Raw genomic sequence first — 21,307 nt, forward strand, 5'->3', positions numbered from 1 at the left:
AAAGAATATTTGAACATGAAATGAATTATTTTACTTAATTCATTGTTTACCTTCTTAAATTTGACACATTAATTGTCAAACTATAATTAAGAAAAACTCTACTTTTGTACTTGTAATTGGACACAAAAAGATTATTCTTTAGTTCTTTGCATCAGTAATATTATAACAGTGCGAAGTTAAATTCAGCTATATCCGTGAATAATTTCTATGAACATTTCATTCTTAATCAAAGCATACCCGGAGGTTTTTCAAAGTAGCACAATGCCTTATTGGTTAATGCAAATTTAATGCATTGTGAATACAGTTCTTCACATTCCGTCTTTTTGCAAAGGAACTGCATAAAAATGACATCCTTTTGACTGAAGAGGTTTTCCTCATGAAGAATAGTAAAGCATTCTGATGCACAGCTTGCTGACTTTAGGGCTGATACGTTCTTGACTTTCTCAGAAGCTACAACATATAAACAATTAGTACAGTAAACATTTTATATGTGTCTTGTTTTTCAAAAATAATAATGCAACTTTGACTCCATATAATTTATCATTTGCAAACAGTAACTGGATATGTATGCACGTGACTATTTTAATTATGATTAATAATAATTATAATAACTTAGAATACTTACCCAGTAAAATTAATTTGAGACTTTGGAATTTCTGATGCGGGAAATGTTTTGCTAAATAATAACTGAGCTTAGCAAATTTAATTCCTGCGTCCCGGTCTTTGTATACTTTGTTTTCTACAAAACAAATACAGACGTTTTTTGATGAATACTCAACGAAGCGAAACAACTGGGAGTTGTTCAACTGCCACTTGTTCGACTAAATTCAGATTCCTTGTTCATTTGAAGAAACATTCCCAGCATGAGGTAGTATTGTAAACATTTACCTATAAATTAATCATCATCTATAGTTTGACAGACTGAAAATAATTTAATGAATGTATATATAAATATAATTCCATTTGCCCCTATATCTCCCTCTGAAGGTTACAGTAACGTTCAGTATCTCTCTACTTTCAAGTATTTTTAACATAAAAATCCATTTGAGTAGCAGTTTAAGGTCTATTATTAAAACAAAGAAATTGTTAATAGTTATTTTAGAGAAATGTGTAAATAATACGACGGTTTGGAAGGACCAGATAAAAAAAATAAATCTCATTTGTTTGGACAAATAAGTTATTTGTTTTGACGAATTACGATTGGTTCGGACGAATAATGATTCGCTTGGACAAATTACATGAACATATTTTTTAGACGAAGTTATTTATATGGATGAATTACTATTTGGTATTCGTCCGTATAAATTCTAATACGTCCAAACAAATCCTAATTCGTCTGAACAAATCGTATTTTTTCCGAACAAATAACATAATTATTTGTCCGAACAAATAGCTAAGTCATAATTCGTCTGATTTAATATCTTATTTGTCCGTTCAAATTATTCTATTTTAACTGGCTCTTCAACGCTGCTGTAAAATGGGTAATTGAAATGATGAGGATTATTATTGTTTTCTGTTACAGTCAGGAAAAATTATGACCTGTTAAACAGTTTATATAATGTTTAAAATGTATTCTTCAATAAACTAAACTGATATAACATGAAGAGCTTCTTGAACCTTATTATTATTAAATATGTAGTATTTTTCATTGCCAGCTAGTGGAATCTTTTGTGCAAAGCATCGCAAGCTAGTGGAATCTTTTGTGCAAAGTAAATTTAATGTAAACTAGTGGGTATTGTTATTTTACAAAAAAAAACATGTCTCCCCTTCTCCCCAAGGATTGTAATATGGGGCAAATTTAACAATTGAAAAAGAATGATGTCAGCTATATGTTACCCAGACCCAGATAAAATTTTATTATCTTTTTCTAAATTTGACCTTGAGTAAAACATGGTCAAGGTCATATATAAATCAATAGTACACCTAAGTGTATAATTATTGCTCTTTGTTTAAAGTTTGAAGTCCTTCTGTCAAAGTATATTAAGGAGTTGAACAATGAAGTTTTTTTTCTAATTTGACCTTAAAACAAAATTGTTAGGTCAAGGTCAAAAATGTTGGTAAGGTTAAAGAAGAACAAAAAAGGTCAAAGTTAAAACTTTTGGTGGAGTGCACTCCTTCTCAATACCATCTACCTATGTTCCAAGTTTGAAGTCTTAATGTCAAAGGGTATTTAAGTTACGGCCTGTACAAATTTTGATGAAGAAGAATAAGGAAAACTAGACAATATCTCGTTGCGAGCAACGAGGAGGTCTTCCGTCCAATTTTAGAAGTTGAAATACATGTATGACCTTTTTTTGCTATTTATCAGGTAAACATGATTAGGAAATAGTAGAAAAAAATCCTTTTTTTAACAAATAAATCATTAATGCATTGGACTTCTCGCCCTTGTTTTATTTCTGATACATGTATAAGAGTTTTAATTGAAAACATTGCAATCCCTCTTGTCCCCTAGTTTGAGGAACAAGTCCCTTTTTGGTATCAAAGGATATTTAGGAAAGATTTTTTTTAGGGGCCTACCCTATATCTTTGGTGGTTAAATATGATTACGAACGTGAGCATATTCTCTTCTAAAATACTTTTCAAAATAGATCTCCGTTTTAAGATATAACTGATCAAAATATTGGACTTCTAGCCCCATAAAAGCCCTAATTATGTAGCATGTCAGATAAATTTTTAACATGTATAGTTAAATAAATGAAAGATAAACATTTTTGATTCTATAATACATTACAAAATATTTATTATGAAAGAGATATAGATAAAAAAAACTGTAGACCCCTCTTGGTCCTTAATTCGAGGGTTCAGCCCCTTTTTCTTGAGATCAAATGAAAGGTATTTTTATTCTCAACATATTTTGTTCATTAACTGTTTCCAAATTTGTTACCGTTCTTGAGATATTTGGGAAAGATTGTTTTAGGGGCCCACTCTATATCTCCTTATATCCATTTAATGAAACTTAGCTGGTTAAATATTATTACAAACGTTGTTATGAGCATCTTCTCTTCTATAATGCTTTTCAAAATATTTCTCCTTTTTAAGATATAAATGATCACAATATTGAACTGCTACCCCCTTTAACCCCCTAATTATGTAACACAACAGAAAAATCTTATTTTGTATAGATAAATAACTCAAAGATAAACATTTTTGCTTCTATAATGCACTACAAAATATTTTGTATTAAAGAGGCATAGATAAAAGACCTCAGACCCCTCTTGGCCTCTAATATGAGTGTTCAACCTCTTTTACTTGGTGTCAGTTGAAAGTTCTTGTATAGATAAACATTTGATACTCTACATGTGTTAGTAAAATATTTATGAGAATAAAGATATTCGTGATCAAATCTAAAATTTCCCAGAAATTGTCCAAATCAACTTCAACATTTTCAGGTCCAGGCGAGCTTCACGGATAATGACTTCTGGTGAAATCTAAATCAAGCAATCAAATCTACCATAACCACTCTATCTTGCATATAAATTTCAAGTCTCTAACTATTATATAACAGTTTTTGAGAAGATGCGTGGACAATATCATGTTCCAAAATACATCAAAAAGGAAGATAATTCAGAAGCGGAAGTGAATTTTCAGACAGGAAGTGAGATGAAAAGAGACATTCACCAATTACATCATCCCTGTAAAAATCATTAAAATCGATTGAGAAATGGCTGAGAGGTTGCATTTTGTTAAGAACATCATTTTGAACAACTTTTCTTCTGTACTGCATTAAAAAATATTTTTCTTTTCTGAGATATGGGTGATCAAAATTATTGACTTTTGGCCCCTAAAAACCCTTAATTACGTAACACATGATAAAATCATTACATAACTTTGATACGTAACTGTAAAATAAACACATTTGCTTCTATAACCTTTCAAAAAATATCTCTCAGTAAAGAGTTATAGATAAAAGACTTTAGAGCCCGTTGGTCCCCTTATTTTAGGGGCCAGCCCCTTTTTCCTGATATCAAATGAAAGGACCTGTAAATATAAACCTTTTTAACTTTACATGTCTTCACAAAATATTTTTCAGAAAAGAGATAAACAAAGAAAACCAAAAAAAAAAATACGACTTTTTTTAAAACTGAATTTTCGGGTCCAGGCGAGCTTCGGCGCCTTTCAAGACAGATCAAAATGAAAATAAAATTGCAAATCTACAATCGTTTGTCTACTATCCCTGAAAGCTTGAACTCAATATCTTTTATAGTTTAGTAGAAGTTAGAGTAACAAGCCACCCCTCTTAAAATCGCTAAAACGTCAATAAAAAACGGAAGTGACCTCATCAATATAATAAAAAAACCACCTATAAGGTTCCGATCACTATCTATTATATCTGAAAGTTTCATGAAAATCGGTCTAGTCGTTTCTGAGAAATCGCGTGCACAAAATTTGTAAGAAAAAAAGAAAAATAATAATAATAGGGAAAAAGAAACCGAACGTAAACAATAAGGTCTTCCGCTGGAAATGGAAGACCTTAATAATAGGGAAAAAGAAACCGAACGAAAACAATAAGGTCTTCCGTTGGAAACGGAGGACCTAAAATAGGGAAAAAGAAACAAAGCAATAACAATAAGGTCTTCCGTTGGAAACGGAAGACCTTAATAAGAAGAAGAAGAAGAAAGTCGACAAAAACAATTTGAAAGGGGAGACATAAATATTGTTGCGATTAGTTATCAGACAGATGGAACACAGACCATGAACGATTTTCAGATAATAACTACCTTGTAAATTCAATGCCTTACCTTTTGTTACGTTTTCTGTCGGATGATGTTGATTATCTACGAATAGTAAGTAAAATAAACAACTACTTTATATTCTGTAAAAAAAAAGCAATATTTGTCATAATTTCCAATTAAACTATATGTAAACCCTTATTATATGATAAACCTTTTATTATAGAGCAAGACACCTATATATGATATATAACTTTGAATAGGAAGCAATTTTCTCCAATACTTTATAAATTTATATACAAATAACATATGTTTGACAACACCATGAATAGTTGTAGCAAATCTTATCATAACCAGAAATCTTACCATAATTGGCATTACTATGACTATTATTACATGCATACCTTATTATTAGATTTTTTTTAAATATTGTCTGAAATGATTGTTCAGAAAAATAAAAATGTTATGAAAAAATTAAACTATTAAAACAGTTTATCTATTACCTACCTACGATTGTATATTTAAATATTTATCATCTGCATGTATTATACAGTGAGAAAAAATTCTTAATATACATTTATTTTCAATACGAGCTAACATTATAATACCAGACCTGATATCTGTTTGACAGTACATCCAAAGAAATTGGTCACTTCTATTTGGTAGTTGTAATTTTCAAGATGACTTTTCTTCACAACTAACACTGGATGGGGAATAGTGTTTAGTGTGCCCTTGTAGTCCTCTTCATTACAATCAATTGGTGTATATACATCCTTATTCTTGCCTTTTGAGCTCCACTTTACGACGAGCGGCGAAGGAACCGATTGAATTGTCACAACGTACCTTTGGGTACCATCTTCCTTATTTTCCGTGTTTTCAAAAGATACTCCTGGCACATCTTTAAAAATAACATGAAAAAAATGAAGACAAAAGATTGCTGTTGCACTATATGATCATCAAAGTTTCAAAGGAATTATCTTTAAACTGCATCCTGTCAGGTTTGAAAATCTTCCAAGCCATAAAATAAACGTCCTACAAGAGCAGTCGAAGTTCAAAGATACTGTTTGGCAATTTTTATCTTTAAAAAAATCTAATCTAATTAGTTTAAACTGCAAAAATGAATGTGGCAACAATACACTACGCCCTCATGATAATTTAAGTATAAAAACAATTTATTGTCTTAAAAATTGCTAAACACCCCAATCCCCTTCCCTTGGCTATGTTCCAATAGAAAAGAGGACAGACATGCAACTTTAAAAACAAAATGAATGCACTGTCCATGCATCTATGCATTATAACTTTGGCCCTATAGAAAATACAAGATTCATGTATGTTTTCTATTATTGCACTTAATATATCCTTATGATTACAAACTCTTAATAACAACACTCTTACAATTCAATATTTTTAAATTGTGTCATTATATCTAGTAATATTAACAATTTAAAAATGATTTTTTGAAATCTTTTTTACTTAATAGAACAAAAAACATTTTTATCTTCAAATCTATTTCTTTCTTCTTTAAAATAATTTTCATCAAATTCCAGTTATTCATTTATTCATCACATTTTTTTAAAGTGAACATGCATCATTAAGCATAGTAATGCAAAGCAATGTCATTTAATGCCAGCATAACACTAGATTTTGTAAAGTAATGCATTACCAGAACTTTTGCTGCTAATTTGTGGCATTACATATTACTAGCATTTCTTTGAAAACATGCATTGCCATACATTACAATTACATTTAGCATATCCCCAAGACTGAATGTAGATAAATACCAAGAACAATGATGTCACTGGTAGTTGATCCGACAGCGTTGACGGCAGTGAGTTGGTAATTGCCAGCATCTTCAACGTTGACATCTCTGATGATCAGGGATGGATTGTCAATGGTTACCTCTGATAATCTCCCACCACTTCCTCGAGCATCTATCTTCTCTCCATTCTTTGTCCAAAACACTTCCAGAATATCAGGAGAGTTGTCATAAAGAGAAACGTTTCCAATCAATTTTAAACGTTTGCATTTTATGTTTGTTTCTTGACTTGTTGTTATGTTGGGAGGACCTAGATTGATAAATTGTTTTAGTCTGATAAATATCATGCAATGACATAAGCATAAGTATCATAAACAACAGATTTTTTTATTCAAAAAGTTTATCTTTGTAAAACAAAACACATATCGATTGACTTTTTGTGTTACCTTTGCATTATAAAATAAGGTATTTGTCTTCTATAGGCATTAATTTAAGGAATGAATTCATTTTTTTGTTTTATACGATATAAAATGGTTTGGGGCAGTTTACGCTTTATAAACCGCGAAGCGGTTTATAAGAGAGCGTAAACTGTTTTAAACCATTTTATACCGTATAAAACTAATAAATATTGAATTCATTGCTTATAATTTAATTTTTTTACTCTTCATTGTAGATAAAAACGGTCATTTGACCTTTAAAATGACGTAAAATTGTACAAAATTCAAACGTTACGTCAGGCGTATTGATACGTTTTTGACGTTAGTCTTACTATGACGTAGGCAACATCCTTTATACGATATAAAATAATTTTTTAGCCAATCAGAAAGCGTGTTACAACCAGAATTAAATTGTTTCTATATACGCATTTGCAATACGGTGTATACTTGACCGATACACCAATTTATGTACCATGTATGTAACAAATTACATATTTGCACTGCCAATTTAACTATGCAACTATGCAAAAAAAGAATCTTACTTCCTGTAACGTTGAGGTGCACAGTTTCACTGATACTCTCTCCTATTTTATTTCTAACCAGAAGACGATAATTCAGCTTGTCATCGAAAGTTGCCTTTAGAATTACAAGTAACGGTTTAAAAGGAATGTCATTACTTCCATAATAGTTCGGTTTTGTGATGTCTATGCAGTAAAAATTATTTTCATCCTTGCTTTTCTGCCATATAACTTGCTCTGGTGGTGGAGTTGATGAAACTACTGCTGTAATGGTTGCTTTAGATCCAAAATAAACCGTTGGATTAACTTCAATATCAACACTAGGAACGTCTAAAAAATAATTAAGGTAAATTTTACGCAAATTTGAAATTGATGAAAATGAAAGTCCAAAGTAAGTGCAATATATGTATGATGATGTAGATTAAAATATCTAAGGAGTAGCATAGTTTCATATAAATATTACTGGTCATCTCAATTTGGCTATACTATATTTCATTTTTTCAAAGAGTTTGTAATAGTAACAGTTTCATAATTGAGAAAATGGTAGACCTGAGAAAAACACATAAAGGATGTTTTCTAAAAATAACGAAACGCTAAGCGATCAAAACGAGAAATCTGAATACATGTTCATGTATATAAGGATAAAAGCTTTCTTTTTATTTATTATTAATACTATTTTTAGTTTTAAACACATTTTGTGTTTTTAGTCCCTTAAAAAAAAATAAATGTATCCGAAATTCGTAACTCTTTATTAATTTTCATTTTATTATTTATTTTATGGTAAAATAAAATGTTAGTTTAACACATTTTGTTAATTGTTAACCAAAAATGTATCCTCTGTTCCTATTTGTTTGACAAGTATACTATGTACTATAATAAAGCATCATTAAATGGAAAGTATATACCATACATTATAGCAAACAGTTAACTGCCTTTTGGTCTGTATATAATGTGAGCTAGTTTGGATATAATAATAGTCTGTATAGCTATTTTAGCTAAATTTGTCCTTCATTTTGAATTAGTTAGACCTCGCTAATTACACATGTATCTAATTTCATTTTGTTAAGTACATGTACACATGACAATAGAATACAGCACTATGTAAATAGTTTACTGTTACTATTACCTCTTCTTAGTCAAACTATCTAGTCGTTGTATTGTTCTAGTTACCCTTGCAAACGTATAAAACGTATAATTTAGCATGCAAAAAGTGACAAGAGAAAAGTCAATAGAAAACATTAAAATTACCCAGAATCACATCCTTTGACACGGATCCCATTGCATTGGTAATTATGCAGGAGTATTTTCCTTTGTCTTCTTCAGTAGGTGACCTGATTGTCAAACTACTGTCATTAATACTTCCCCCAATATATTTGCACACATTTGTATTCAGTACTTGATCATCTTTTTTCCAATCTATGCGTTGCACTTCCGGCGACTGTCCGGAAATTTCATAATGTATAATGATTCCTTTATCTCCTGTTGTAACTTCAAGGTCATTCAAATATGGCACCTCTGTAATTGATATATATATATATATATATATATATATATATATATATATATATATATATATATATATATATATATATATATATATATATATATATATATATATATATCATTTTGAAGTGTATTTCCCTTCTGACTGCATAAAATCTTAAATTTCAACAAATGGTATACCTCCGAAAACATGTAAACAAATCGTGTTTCCACATTTTAGGTATCCGTTTTGATTTGATTCATGTGACAGTAAGACCTGGTATTCTCCTTCATCCTCCTTACAAACAGATTGTATGACAAGTTTTCTGTTTGTACTACCACTGTACTTCTTCGTGCTTGTATCGATAATTTCTATGACTTTTCCTCTACGTTTTTGCCATGTGATTGACCAACAAGATGAGTCTGGTTTCAAAACTGCTACAAATCGTGCTGGGTCTCCACATATTACTTCATCGTTGCCATTTATAACGACATCTGGTTCATCTGATTAACATTAAACTGGTAACATGTATGCAAGATGTATATTATATGACATTGCTTGAGTTCTAAGTGGCAAAAATTATTTCATGCACTTTGTGTGATTAACCTATTACGTACCTAATATAGTCTTACCTTTGTCCTCTGTTTGCAATCTCAGTAAGGCTTTTAAGAGAAGTTCACATTTTTCCAAATATTTATGGTTAAATTTTGAGTGTTCTATCTTTATTAACTCCTTTTCATAATTCACACTACATGTCGTTTTTGACTGAATCCTGTTGATAACGGATTTTAAGTTCCTCCACAAAATTTCAAACTCAGTGTCAGGAATTGCTTCAGAAACAGCATGGGCATAGTAGTTGTTTCTAAATAGCCTTAGACGTTCGATGTCATCACCAACTTGTATATCTGTGGTCTTGGGCTCATTTCCCCATCCTTGAGTTGGTCTTAGTGAATGACATAAGTTCCTTATGAGTGTGTACAGTAGAGTTACATCAAACGTTTTGTAATCAGGGACAGCAGGCGGCTTGAGGTAGCAAATGTTTTGTTGGTCTGAACGAAGCTTATTTCTCCCAGATAATAGATTCGGGCATGACTTGATTTTCTTGTAAAGGTCCACATCCTTTACATGGTTGGCCAAAATGTCTATAAGAGGCAGGTTTATTAATTCCAAACAGGCTTTTACAACACAATAGAAGTTATGCTTCGTAGCTGCTGTACAAGTCGATGTCATGTTCAAATGGTATTTGAAAAACAAATCTAACTTGCGTTCTCATTCCAGGGGATTAATAGCATGGCTATTTTTCAAAATAATTATTTTTTCTATTCATCTTTGTTGTTCCTATCGTGGTTTTTTTTAATCAATCCATAAAAAAACACAGTTCTAAGTTTCATCTTGTGATGTAGTCTAGATGATTTTTTTACTGCAGAAATATGATAAAAATTTTAATTGTATATAAAATATTTAATCCATATAACGTTTCAGACTTCTTTTCAGGGTTTTTTCTAACTATCATCTGTGGAGTGTATATCGTGAGATCACCTTATTTGTTGTAAATGTATGGCGTGTTTATGTGTCATAGAGGTTCTTCTGTGATTTTATTGTATTTTTGGCATGGACCTTTTTTAAAAGAAATTCTTTAGCTATTTCCTACAAGGTAGCTGGAAAAAGTTTTAGAATTCAAAATAGCTTTTTGAAATCGAAATTGTCCTATAATAATTTCATTGAATTATTATGATTATTACATGTAGGACCCATAAAACTTTCAGTATTAGAATTTTATACGCGTAACAAAAGACAAAAAAAATGCAATGTCATTACACATCCTAGCGAATAAGACGAAAGGCATGGGTGAGTTTTTGGGAGTTTATTTTAAATCAACTCCCCTATGCAGCTACTCAGGCAAACCCAAAGTGAAACAGTGTTTGGACCTAAGCACAAACTAACACCGCTGATAACATTTAGTCCTTGAAAATAATCGATAAATTCGATGTAATGTATTCTAAAACATTGTTTTTCAAGGAAACTTATTTATAGATGCCTTGTAAATAGTCAAATTTTAAATGGTACGGACAGTTTAGATTGTTTATTTGTAGTCGTGCCTTGTATGTATTCCTACGCCAGAGTTCAATATATCCGTAAATCTCAGACAAGCAGAGAATCTCTCTTGCTTATCGTAGATTAACGGAGACAGCCGAGCGTCTGGTTGAACGAGACTAGAGTTCAATATTGCTTGGATCAATACTATTTCTCTGAAATATCGATTACTGATACGTAGTTTGATGGAATTAATTCTTTGAATATTACACATGATTCATATGGGGTTTTCGCGAAATTCTTGTCGGAGAATAATTTATATTTTAAAAAATGTGCATAATTCAAATACAATGTACATATAGGAAACTACTTGCCATGTCAAATAATATATAGTTGATTTTAAAATAAATAATAATCGATAAAATCAACTCCCGTCAATTCTTCAGTGCATTGATTATATATGTGATAAGGTGATCCACACCTTAAGGAATAAGTTTTGTAATGTATGTGACAAATGAAAATATAACAAGTATCTTTCATATACATGATATGAAATTAATATGAAATCAAAAGACCGTATGTTTTTTTTCTTATTTCATTGAACAACTTGGCTGAGAAAAAGGTTTGTTAATCAAAGTTTAGTCGGGATTAGTGATGTAGGAAAATATGTTCATTTGCTCTTTTTAAATAATACAATTTTTATAGAAATCTAATCTAAATCAAATTTGAAATAGTGGACTAAGGTTTTAGAATGAATCCCTTAAATAGGATATTTTAAAACGTTTGCAATCATGCTAGGTTTTAAGGAATGCAATATATGATACGGATATTTGAGTAAGTACCACTAAGATTATCTCTTTTGTCTTTAATATAGATTAACAAAATTTTGCTTATCAAACAACGTATACCTTTTCATTTTTGCCGCTTTGTAAGACCATAAAATTTTGAATTTATGAAGCATAAACAACAAATTAAATATATTTGACATATATGTAATATAGGAAATATATTTAATTATTGCTTACTTAAATCTATTTTTGGTTTAAGAATTAATATCTTTTTCTCAGTAAAAGTTAACATCCGCTGGTCGGTTAACTTTTTCCAGAAAATTAAAAGCAAATCATATTTTAAAAATAATAAATAAATATGAATATCATATAAAAATAAAATATGTTGTGTAACGTGTCCACTATTATGTACAATTATATCTGGTGCCGTATTTTTTCACATGTATATGTATATGCCATTCGTTTTATGAAGATAGTCCTTATTTACCAGACATTTCATTTTTACAAACAACTCCTTCATATTACTTAGATGTAATTTAAAATTTATATTTACCTAACACTCGTTTCACTTTTTAACGACAAATTTGTGATTTATTATAATGTAGAAAAAAAGATCTTTAAGTTTTTTTCTAAGTGTCTAACTGTATGTGTCACTACTGTATCTGTAGCACATTTGTAAACATTATACCTTTTGTAAACACTAAAACATTTGATAATAATGACAAAAATTTTTGTAAAAAATCCTTGAAGATCATTACTTACAACCGTACTGAAAAATGTACTACGTGAGTAGCAGACGGGAAAATGTAGCAAAAAATGATACACATATACATTTCTTCAAATATATTATAAGAGACTATCTGCGAATGATTTATGACAATAGGAGTTTGTATGTTGCATAACATATCATTTGTATGTTTCTCAATATAGAATAAGTTTTGGTGTGTATTTAAAATTTCTTATTACTGTATACAGGGAAATATTCGCTCCCGTTTTATTTTCGCACCTTTTGCCGTTGTTAGCGGGCGAAATTAAGATTTGGCGAAATCTGATATCTTCAATTATTTTTCTTTAAACACAACTGTGTCTAGGCGAATTCAAGACGAGTGAAACTGTTTGCAAGTGAAGAAGGGCGTAAATAATCCTGTACACAGTATACAAATTTATACTGAATACACATTCATAAAAATACAGTTCTGTTCGTCATTAGATGATTCCTTTTACATTTCAAGTCATTGTGCTTGATTTCGTTAAAACGAAAGTAGATTTGATTTCTTAAGTTTTATATGTTATATGACTATTATTTTTTTAGGTAATAACAAATTACTGCTTACAGAAACGCCGTCCATTTTCTTATTCAACCAATCTGCTTCGTATCATTTGTATGGTGGTGATAAATAATGACACTGTAGGTAGCCGCCACCATTGCTGGGGTATTTTTCTAAATATATATCTCCGGATATGACAAAAGATATTAAAAGGCAATAACCTGATCGATACTGCTCTGTCCTTCCTAATCAAAGTGTAACCTCTGGTGTGTATGCGTGTTTTTGTTAATATGCTTTTTTGTATACGCCAGATATAATGCGTGTGTGGTATTAACACATCAATTATAATAACAATTACAAAACTTGGCGGATTTTTTTTACTGGTTGATGTGTAATTAATTTAGCGCATTTATGAATTTATTAAATTACATTTATGTTTGACATTACGCTTGTTTGATTTGCCGGAAGCTGTATTCCGCTAAAAATAGAATTCATTGATTTGCCGGAAGCTGTAATCCGCTAAAAATAGAATTCATGGCCAAACGTAATGCTGCAGGCATGCACATGTAGCACCGTTTATTTTTGGGGGATGCAGACGAAACTTTAGGGACCATATGTTTTTTTTCTTTAATTTCCTAAGGCAGATCAAGCTTTTTGTTCTTATTGCAATTCTACATGCCTCCGCTGACAGTTTAATCCAGTTCACACTCTTATGAAGTATCTATTATTAAATAATTTAGATAATTATCAACATTACAAACAATTGTCAGGTTGTGATAAAACAATACACATGTTGAAACAAACGTTTGATCATTTCAATGAAATGATTTGTTATGTACATGAGCTTGTACATATACTCTTTGGATCTGACGTGTGAAGCCTTTCAAATGAAAAGCAGAGTAAGAAAGGTTTTTTTTTTTCATCAAACAACAATAATCAATGATGTTATGGATATTATCAGGAATTCAGATATTATCAAATACTAGTAGAGAAAATCAAAATTAATGGTAGATTCCTTGGACATTATTTGGTGATGTTACAAATACAGTTTGAATTTTTCAAACATTAAGGCCGATTTTCTAGTGATGGTAGTGGGGCCATGTCTTGATCAAGGTGTACAGCTTGTCCCCCGGACAGGAAGTCTGGCCGACATCACGGTGACCCTTCAACACGTAATTCTGGGTTATACTACCGGTTCTCACTCCGCAGTTGATCAGACTCTTGAGTGCGTTTATCGCCAGGTCGTTAGGTACGTGAGAAGTGAAATCTCCCATGACGCAGAAACCTTCAAAGGTCGAGAACCGTTTCAATGTTGATTATGGTAGAGAATAGGAAAGAAATACCTTATCATGTCATTGATTCAAATTTAAGCAGAGTAAAGAAAATATTATAGTCTGGCTAATCATGACAGCATTTTATCAACATAAAGAATGTAGGAAAGATAAAAAAAAATGAAGGAACCTGAAAAGAAACATAAAATCTGATAAACGACGCTTTATTTTTTATTCCATCGTATCAAATTACCCTATGTTTAATCAAAGTACTTGATAAAATTGTGTAGTTGTTAGGAATGACATCATTTGTGTTAAAGTAAATTTGAAACATAAAATGAATATAGCTGCATACCGAGTCCGTCATAGTTGTGGTTGTATGTGTGGGCCCCTATGGTGTTCCAGCCCCGCCCCTCATAGATGTTACCGTCCTCCCCGATAATGAAGCTGTATCCAATGTCTGGCCAACCTTTAGGGGTAATATATATGGTATTTATAATACAACAAATTAACTATATAAAGTAGGGGAACATATATATGGTCTACTTTATACACCAAAATAATGTATCCAATGTCTGGCCAACCAGTAAAGGGAATGTATATGGTATATTTAATGCAACAAAAAAACTCTATAATGTAAGGGAACTTATATGGTCTACTTAATACACCAAAATACTGTATCAAATGTCTGGCCAACATAAAGAGGGAATATATATATATAGTACATTTATTGATACAACAAATTAACTGTATGCTGTATGGAAAACATGTATGGTCTACTTAAAACTACAAAAAAGCGTTTCCAATGTGTGACCAACATGTAGAGGAGATATGTTTGGTATATTTATTACAACAAATTATCTGCATTATGTAGGGATATATACATGTATATGGTCTACTTGAAATACAACAAAAATAACTGCATCTCCTGTCTGGCCAATCTGTGTATTCGCAGATATGGTTAACTTAATACAAAACAAAAGTGTATCTATTGCACGGCCAAACTATATTGCAGAAATTGTTGTCTAATTAACACAAAAAGATAGATATCTAATGACTGGCTAACATATATTGTAGTATCATAGTATACTAGTACTTAGTTAATTTAACAAGATAACCGTATTCAACGTTTCGTCATCCAATACTGTATATATTACATGTATCTACTAAGTTAATACAACAGGATAACTGTATCTAATGTCTGGCCAACATGTAAAGGGAATATAAATTGTATACATAGTTAAAGCAAGAAGTGGACAATTCATCCTGAAAGAAAACATAGCTGGGTATTTTTTTATCATTCATTTTCTAACAATAAAGGCATTACGAAATAAAAGGTATTATAACAGCAATGAAAGAACTCGAATATATTATGTTTTGAATGGGATTTTTTTAAGTATGTAATAGTATTGTTCCTTTAAAATGACATTCATCTGTGTTTTGTTTATCGCACATGTGAAATATGTCTAATTCATTTATAAGGATAATCTTCCTTATAGAGCAGCAATTTCACATTACACATATTTCAGATATTTTCATCTTTACCGCGTGCATTCATATAGTAGATCTTATATGACGAGTTTAAGAGACACCGTTGATAAATATATCTTATTAAGTAGGAACTGTACAGTGACTCAGTACTTTTGTCATTACCGTGTGTATCCATGTGGTAGTTCTGATACGACTGGACGAGTTTGATACAGTCCGCCTTTGTGTGACATCCGTGAGTAGCTCCATGGTGAATGTACACGTTACCAGGAACAGCCGGAAGTGGTCCGATGTGATGCGCAGGTGCTCGCGCATGCCATTCACTGCGGATGACGATTGGAGGACATCCGGTTGTAGAGTGGGATCCCGTGCCAGTGTTGTGAGAGTTTGATACTTGAAATCATTCATATGAACTTACATTGAAAAACTTGACTGAATAATTTCTGCTGATTAATTCCAATATTTAGATTTTTAATTTCTTTAACTCACGTGAACATGTTCTGAAAGTTAGGTAAGTTGATGATATCCAGCCGTCCTATATAAAAAATATAAGTGATGTTAAACTTCAGTTTCCTAACTAGTAATATATGTTTGTCCTTTAATATTGCATAATTAAGACATGTGTTCTTATGATTATTTATTGACTTCTCAGAAAAACAATTTTTGATTTATTTACATACACGTTTACGACTTAAACTGTATAATGCAAAACGCAGTAAGCAACTTAGCAGGCTATGACGCCTTCCGAATTTTTATACCAATCAAATCAATACAGTACTTTATTCCGTCCGTGGTAGTCCACATTTGCCCAGTGAGTGCCACTAACTGTCGACAGGTGCCCCTTGAACGCGAGGCAGGAGTCAGTGGGTAGAGTCCCGAGAATTGAATGTGTTGTTCCGGCACCGGATCTGACATGAACGTTTCCGGTTGCACATGCACATTCATCCGCAGTTGAAAGTTGCAAGTGGAAAAGGATGAAAACGGAAATAAGTTGAAACTTAATTTCCATTTTTAGGACGTGTTTTCTGTTAGTTCTCATAGAATGAAAAGAATATGAGTGAAGGTATCAAACAAAATAAAAGTTTGCCTGCAGATATTGCAATCAGAAATATAGCATTATCGGATACGTCAAATTTTAGTCTGACGTGAATGGTTTTGTTCAGAATGAGTGTGATTACTTACTTACTTTATTTACCTTAAACGCTTAAATTAAAGGACAAAAAAAACACCATATGGTTATGGTGGGGGAGAGGGGGTTGAACCGAGAAACGAAGATGTATTACAATGCAATTGATTTAGTGAGTATTCACTTTCCAATTTATTTTCAGATGGACTTAAATTATACCATAATTTTTGGGAATGCTAAGATTCATTCATTGACTAGTTTAACCATATATAACTGAAATATTACATCACTGTTAATAAATGTATTTCATATCACAAGTATTACTTTTGTCGTCCGTTCGTTATATTTGTTTTAAGAAATTTATTTTGTTTCAAAAGTACACATTTGAGTTTAGATTTCGTTGTAGGTATAGGTAACATATTAAGAATTTTTAGTTTTTTATGTCATTTCCAACTCATTACTTTATTGTTATTTTCTTTTAAACATATATATATACACATGAAAAAATAACAATATTACCACTAAATAAATTATATTATATTTTAGCGGGAACACGTCAAGACTATGTAAGATAAGATTTGTGTTGTAGCAAATACCCTACAAACTTACTTACTGAACCCCATTAAGCTCTTCAGGAGAACAAACATATTACATGTACCTGTCTTTGAAATCGGGCATACAATACTAAATGACTAAACAACATACCTATTGACAGCAAACGGATGATTTCTATTTATTTAGACCCGAATCTTGGACGGTCACAAAACACTCTTCCTGCTCGTCTCGCAGATAACAGTTCTATATCTCAAAACTACGGAAAGAAATATGTGCTATCACGTGTTTATCATGAACGATAAATATATTCTTCCGTACAGATCAGATTTTAAAACACTTATGTGGCTGAATCAGTTTGTGTCAATGCTGATAAATACGTTGTTTGGTTAAATTATATTCCTCGAGTTTTCATTGTCGTCATGATTGTTTTAGTGCGAAAAAAAATTTGTTTCATATTGGTTGAATAATATTTCTCGAGTTTTCATTGTCTTAATTGTTTAAGTGAGAGAGAAAAAATATTTTTGTATTGGTTAAATAATGTTTCTCGAGATTTCATTGTCGCATGAGTAAGAAAAAAATGTTGTTTGAATGTAAATTTCACTTCAAGGCGATCAAATGAAAGAGAACAGACAAATATCCAAAGTTTTTTTATACTGTAGAAAAGACATCGAATTTATACTCTAACAGACAGATTTGCAATCTATTCTATTGGAGAACACGCGCCTTTTGATTACTATCATTGCCTCTGTATCGAAGATTGACAAGATACGAACGTCGAGGATTTGATATTTATTCTCAGTTTATCGTTCTCTGATGTACATTAACTGTATTTTAAAATGGTATGTTTCGGCCCTTATGATTGTATGATATTATTTGTCTGAAGTCAATGTCCAAGTTTGTCATTAAATGCTAAGTAAATGCTAAATTAATAAAAAGAAATACAAAATACACGTTTTGAAGCCCAAAGAAATTTTGAAGAAACATTGTTTTTGGAAAAACAAAACGAGATGAAAGCAAGATTACCATTGTTTCTTTACAGCGGCCTGGTTTCCCCTTCATCAACTCCAGTTGTAACATGCAAAGCATTTAATTGGACTATGTTTATGCGCAAATATGCAAACATCTTGACTGTCGTTGCTGCAACTATAACAGGCAAGACGGCTTCAAATTAAACTATTAAAATCTGTAAACAGTGAAATAGTTGCCCTCGTTCTATTTTCGCCCCTTTCGCCCTCGTTGTCAGCGGGCGAATTTAAGACTGGGTGAACTTCAATGTCTCATAATATCTCTCTTTGAACACAACTGTGTCTGGGCGAATTCAAGATGGGGCGAATTTTTTGGCAAATTTAGAGAGGCGAAAATTACACGGGGCAAAAAAAACCTGTATACAAGACGTTGTTGCTGTTAATTGCCGCTTTCAACGTATATTTCTACTTTAAAAGGTAAAGGAAGCCAAACAATGGAGGCAGTGAACAGGAAGTTGAAGTTAATATCATAAAGCGGTCACATTGAACAGTCATTGAAATCAATATTATCTTTTTTACTTTTCCTTTTTTTTAAAGTAATAACATGGTGCATTTGCGATGTCACGTTCAACTTATATAATTTTCATTTTTAGTGAAAGAAGAATCTTTTTCATCTTGATTTGGGCTGGAATGATACCTTTCCATTGGACAAATGTGTGATTGCTCTTTACTGTAGATACAAATAGCTAATGATTTTCAAAATATAATCTGCAACATTTTTGGTTATCAAAAGACGTGTGTTGAAGTCTAAATTATATATACCAGACAGTGTTTGTAGTCATTAATACAATTAAAAGATGTAAATGATCAAATGGTATTGTACCTCGTGTGAATAAATTTTAACTTGCCCGATGTTTTATCCTACAACTACCCCTTGCATTGACAGAATAAAGGTAACCCAATAAACCAAAGCTATATTCGGTCAATGCCCAAATATAGCCTCGTGCATTTGACCGACGTTCAAATGCATTGTAACGGCAAAGCTCATTTGAGGCGCAAAATGTGATATTTTGTTGCAGGATAAACAAAATACACGATTGTCTTGAAATATAATGGATATTTGAGCTTGGGTCGAAAACGTGAAGAGGTCACGTTTTCTTACCCTCGCCCAAATATAGCTTATATTTCTAGACAGTCACCATTTATTTTATACACGTATATATATATATATATACCTGTTAGCAATATCTTGTCAGATTCGTAATTCAACTATTGCAGCTGGCGATACAGCGGTATTATGGTGTGAGAGTACGTATTATTTTGACCGTTAAAAACAGTGTCCGTTAGGTAACGTGTTTTGACACGTCGTGATGAGTTTATTTTTTTTTTCAACATAATGTGAACTAAAAAAAAAGACAGAAAATTAATCATATTGTCTTTCATCACCAGATAATAAGATATCTACTAGTTGATTGTATTTATTCGCATTTCATACACAAAAAAGCAAACAACAAAGAAATTTCTGTAATAAGATTGTTCAATATGTTACGATGGATCGAGTTTTGGAAGTAAAGAGTCCTGTTTTGTTACACTAAATGCCTTCCATATACTTCGGAGCTGTTCGGGCGTGTACTCTTTCTTTACTAAAATCCTAAACAAAGACCGGTTGGCGTCTTGTCGACTTAGCTTATACTCATTCAAAATGGTTTCAAATTGAATTTGGTGGAAAATTCCTATTTCCAATAAATGGTCACACAGTGGAAAGGCATCTACATTGGCTATGAAATCGGCACAAGTATTTTGGAGATGGTTTGTGAAGACTCCGCTATCAACTCTTTTTTCCGCAATTTTCTCACGATTAACCTTAATGGCCTCTAATATTTTCTTATAGTCTTGCTGTCTCTCCAAGTGTTGTTCCACAATTGTTTTTTCGATCCCTTCCAACTTCTTCAATAAATCGTTAATAGTTAAGGTAGGTTTTCCCTCTCCTTCGGCTAGTCTTGTGCTAATTGGTGTGAGGTATTCCGCATTTGACCGATCTAGAGAAATATGCTTGACATATTCTGTTAAGTCGTCAGAAAACTTTCGGACTTCTGGTGTCATTTTCCTTGATTTTATGTCTTCGTCGACAATCCGTGTTGTGTTGAACATTTTCAAAATTACGTAGGAAGAATCCGTCGTTTCGGGAGAAACATTTTCTGTTGGTTTTGGCTCCTCTCCGGGATTCTCTACTGCCTCCGAATGCTCACAGTAAGAGGTGTCCATCAACTCAATCTGCACACGAAAAATCTCAAAGCATACGTACAGTGGTAATTCAAGGTTCAATTCTGGGGGTAGCGCTTTGCTATATATACACAAATCCCCTCTGAATAAATGGAACTTTCCTCTTTTGGAAATACACACGAAGAACTCGCCCAAACATTCATCCTTCTCTAACTTTTTAAATAAAAAAGGAGCAATGTCTAATGATGAACCAGACTTTAACTTTTTTTCCGAAATTCCAATGCCCAGATGAAATGAGATTGGTTTCTTTTCCAAGTTTTTAATGTGTTCCACTCGGAAGCGAATGTCTTGACCCCTACTGATGCCCTTTTCTGCACATGCGTAAGCGAAAGGGATAGGTGACCTTAAAGAAATCATGAAGTCCGTAGGTTTGATGTTCCTGTCACGCTTTTTATGAAACTTTAAACTTGCTCCACTGTCCTTGTCTTTAGCCAATAAAAGATAAGAATATAATCAGATTTCAGAATGTGAGAGAAATCATTTTGTTTGTATTTAAAGAAAACATACCCGGTATTCAAATGTAAAATTAATGTTTGTTTTGGGATACTTGATTTTTAAAAATAATATGATTTTTTCAATGATACATTGATACTGTAAATGTGTAAATACCTTTTGTTTTGTATTTTTTTTTGGGGGGGGGGGGGGGTAACTTTAAAAAAAAGTAA

The 21,307-nt window shown here is 31.8% G+C and overlaps 3 protein-coding genes across 5 annotated transcripts in view; all 3 read right to left on the reverse strand.

The window, feature by feature from the left end:
• The window catches only part of LOC128173646 (uncharacterized), a 21,162-nt gene extending 8,028 nt beyond the window's left edge, over positions 1-13,134 (reverse strand). Inside the window, 10 exon segments of the mRNA XM_052839319.1 lie at positions 238-450; positions 626-739; positions 4,740-4,775; positions 5,284-5,568; positions 6,452-6,736; positions 7,406-7,711; positions 8,630-8,896; positions 9,065-9,367; positions 9,497-10,284; positions 13,021-13,134. Coding sequence (XP_052695279.1) covers positions 238-450; positions 626-739; positions 4,740-4,775; positions 5,284-5,568; positions 6,452-6,736; positions 7,406-7,711; positions 8,630-8,896; positions 9,065-9,367; positions 9,497-10,094 — 2,407 coding nt within the window. The 5' untranslated portion in view covers positions 10,095-10,284; positions 13,021-13,134.
• An 827-nt stretch (positions 13,135-13,961) lies between these two features.
• On the reverse strand, positions 13,962-17,652 carry LOC128172581 (peptidoglycan-recognition protein SC2-like). Of its 3 annotated transcripts, none has more exons than XM_052838363.1 (6): positions 17,545-17,652; positions 16,492-16,747; positions 16,203-16,248; positions 15,879-16,106; positions 14,581-14,694; positions 13,962-14,239 (listed from the first exon to the last, which is right to left on the reverse strand). In XM_052838363.1, exons 2-6 carry the CDS (start codon positions 16,720-16,722, stop codon positions 14,034-14,036), a joined length of 825 nt encoding a protein of 274 aa, XP_052694323.1. In that variant the 5' UTR covers positions 16,723-16,747; positions 17,545-17,652; the 3' UTR covers positions 13,962-14,033. The 3 variants fall into 3 exon arrangements, with proteins under 3 accessions (XP_052694323.1, XP_052694325.1, XP_052694324.1); XM_052838365.1 differs by having other exon boundaries at positions 16,203-16,250; positions 16,500-16,747; positions 17,545-17,650; XM_052838364.1 differs by having other exon boundaries at positions 16,492-16,738; positions 17,545-17,639.
• A 2,171-nt stretch (positions 17,653-19,823) lies between these two features.
• Positions 19,824-21,307, reverse strand: part of LOC128171076 (uncharacterized) — a 31,137-nt gene continuing 29,653 nt past the window's right edge. The window contains exon 14 of the mRNA XM_052836831.1: positions 19,824-21,067. Within this exon, the coding sequence (XP_052692791.1) occupies positions 19,905-21,067 (1,163 nt within the window). The 3' untranslated portion in view covers positions 19,824-19,904. The remainder of the gene's footprint in view (positions 21,068-21,307) is intronic.

This window comes from Crassostrea angulata, chromosome 2 (genome assembly GCF_025612915.1).
Source record: "Crassostrea angulata isolate pt1a10 chromosome 2, ASM2561291v2, whole genome shotgun sequence".
NCBI classification, from domain to species: domain Eukaryota; kingdom Metazoa; phylum Mollusca; class Bivalvia; order Ostreida; family Ostreidae; genus Magallana; species Magallana angulata.

Bases quoted from the DNA above. Each gene is read 5' to 3' on its own strand.
- LOC128172581 (XM_052838363.1), bottom strand. From the start codon at position 16,722: ATGGAAATTAAGTTTCAACTTATTTCCGTTTTCATCCTTTTCCACTTG. The intron at 16,107-16,202 runs GTGAGTTAAAGA...AATGATTTCAAG, and splicing joins AACTTTCAGAACATGTTCAC to TATCAAACTCTCACAACACT. The intron at 14,240-14,580 runs GTATGCAGCTAT...CGACCTTTGAAG, and splicing joins CCACAACTATGACGGACTCG to GTTTCTGCGTCATGGGAGAT.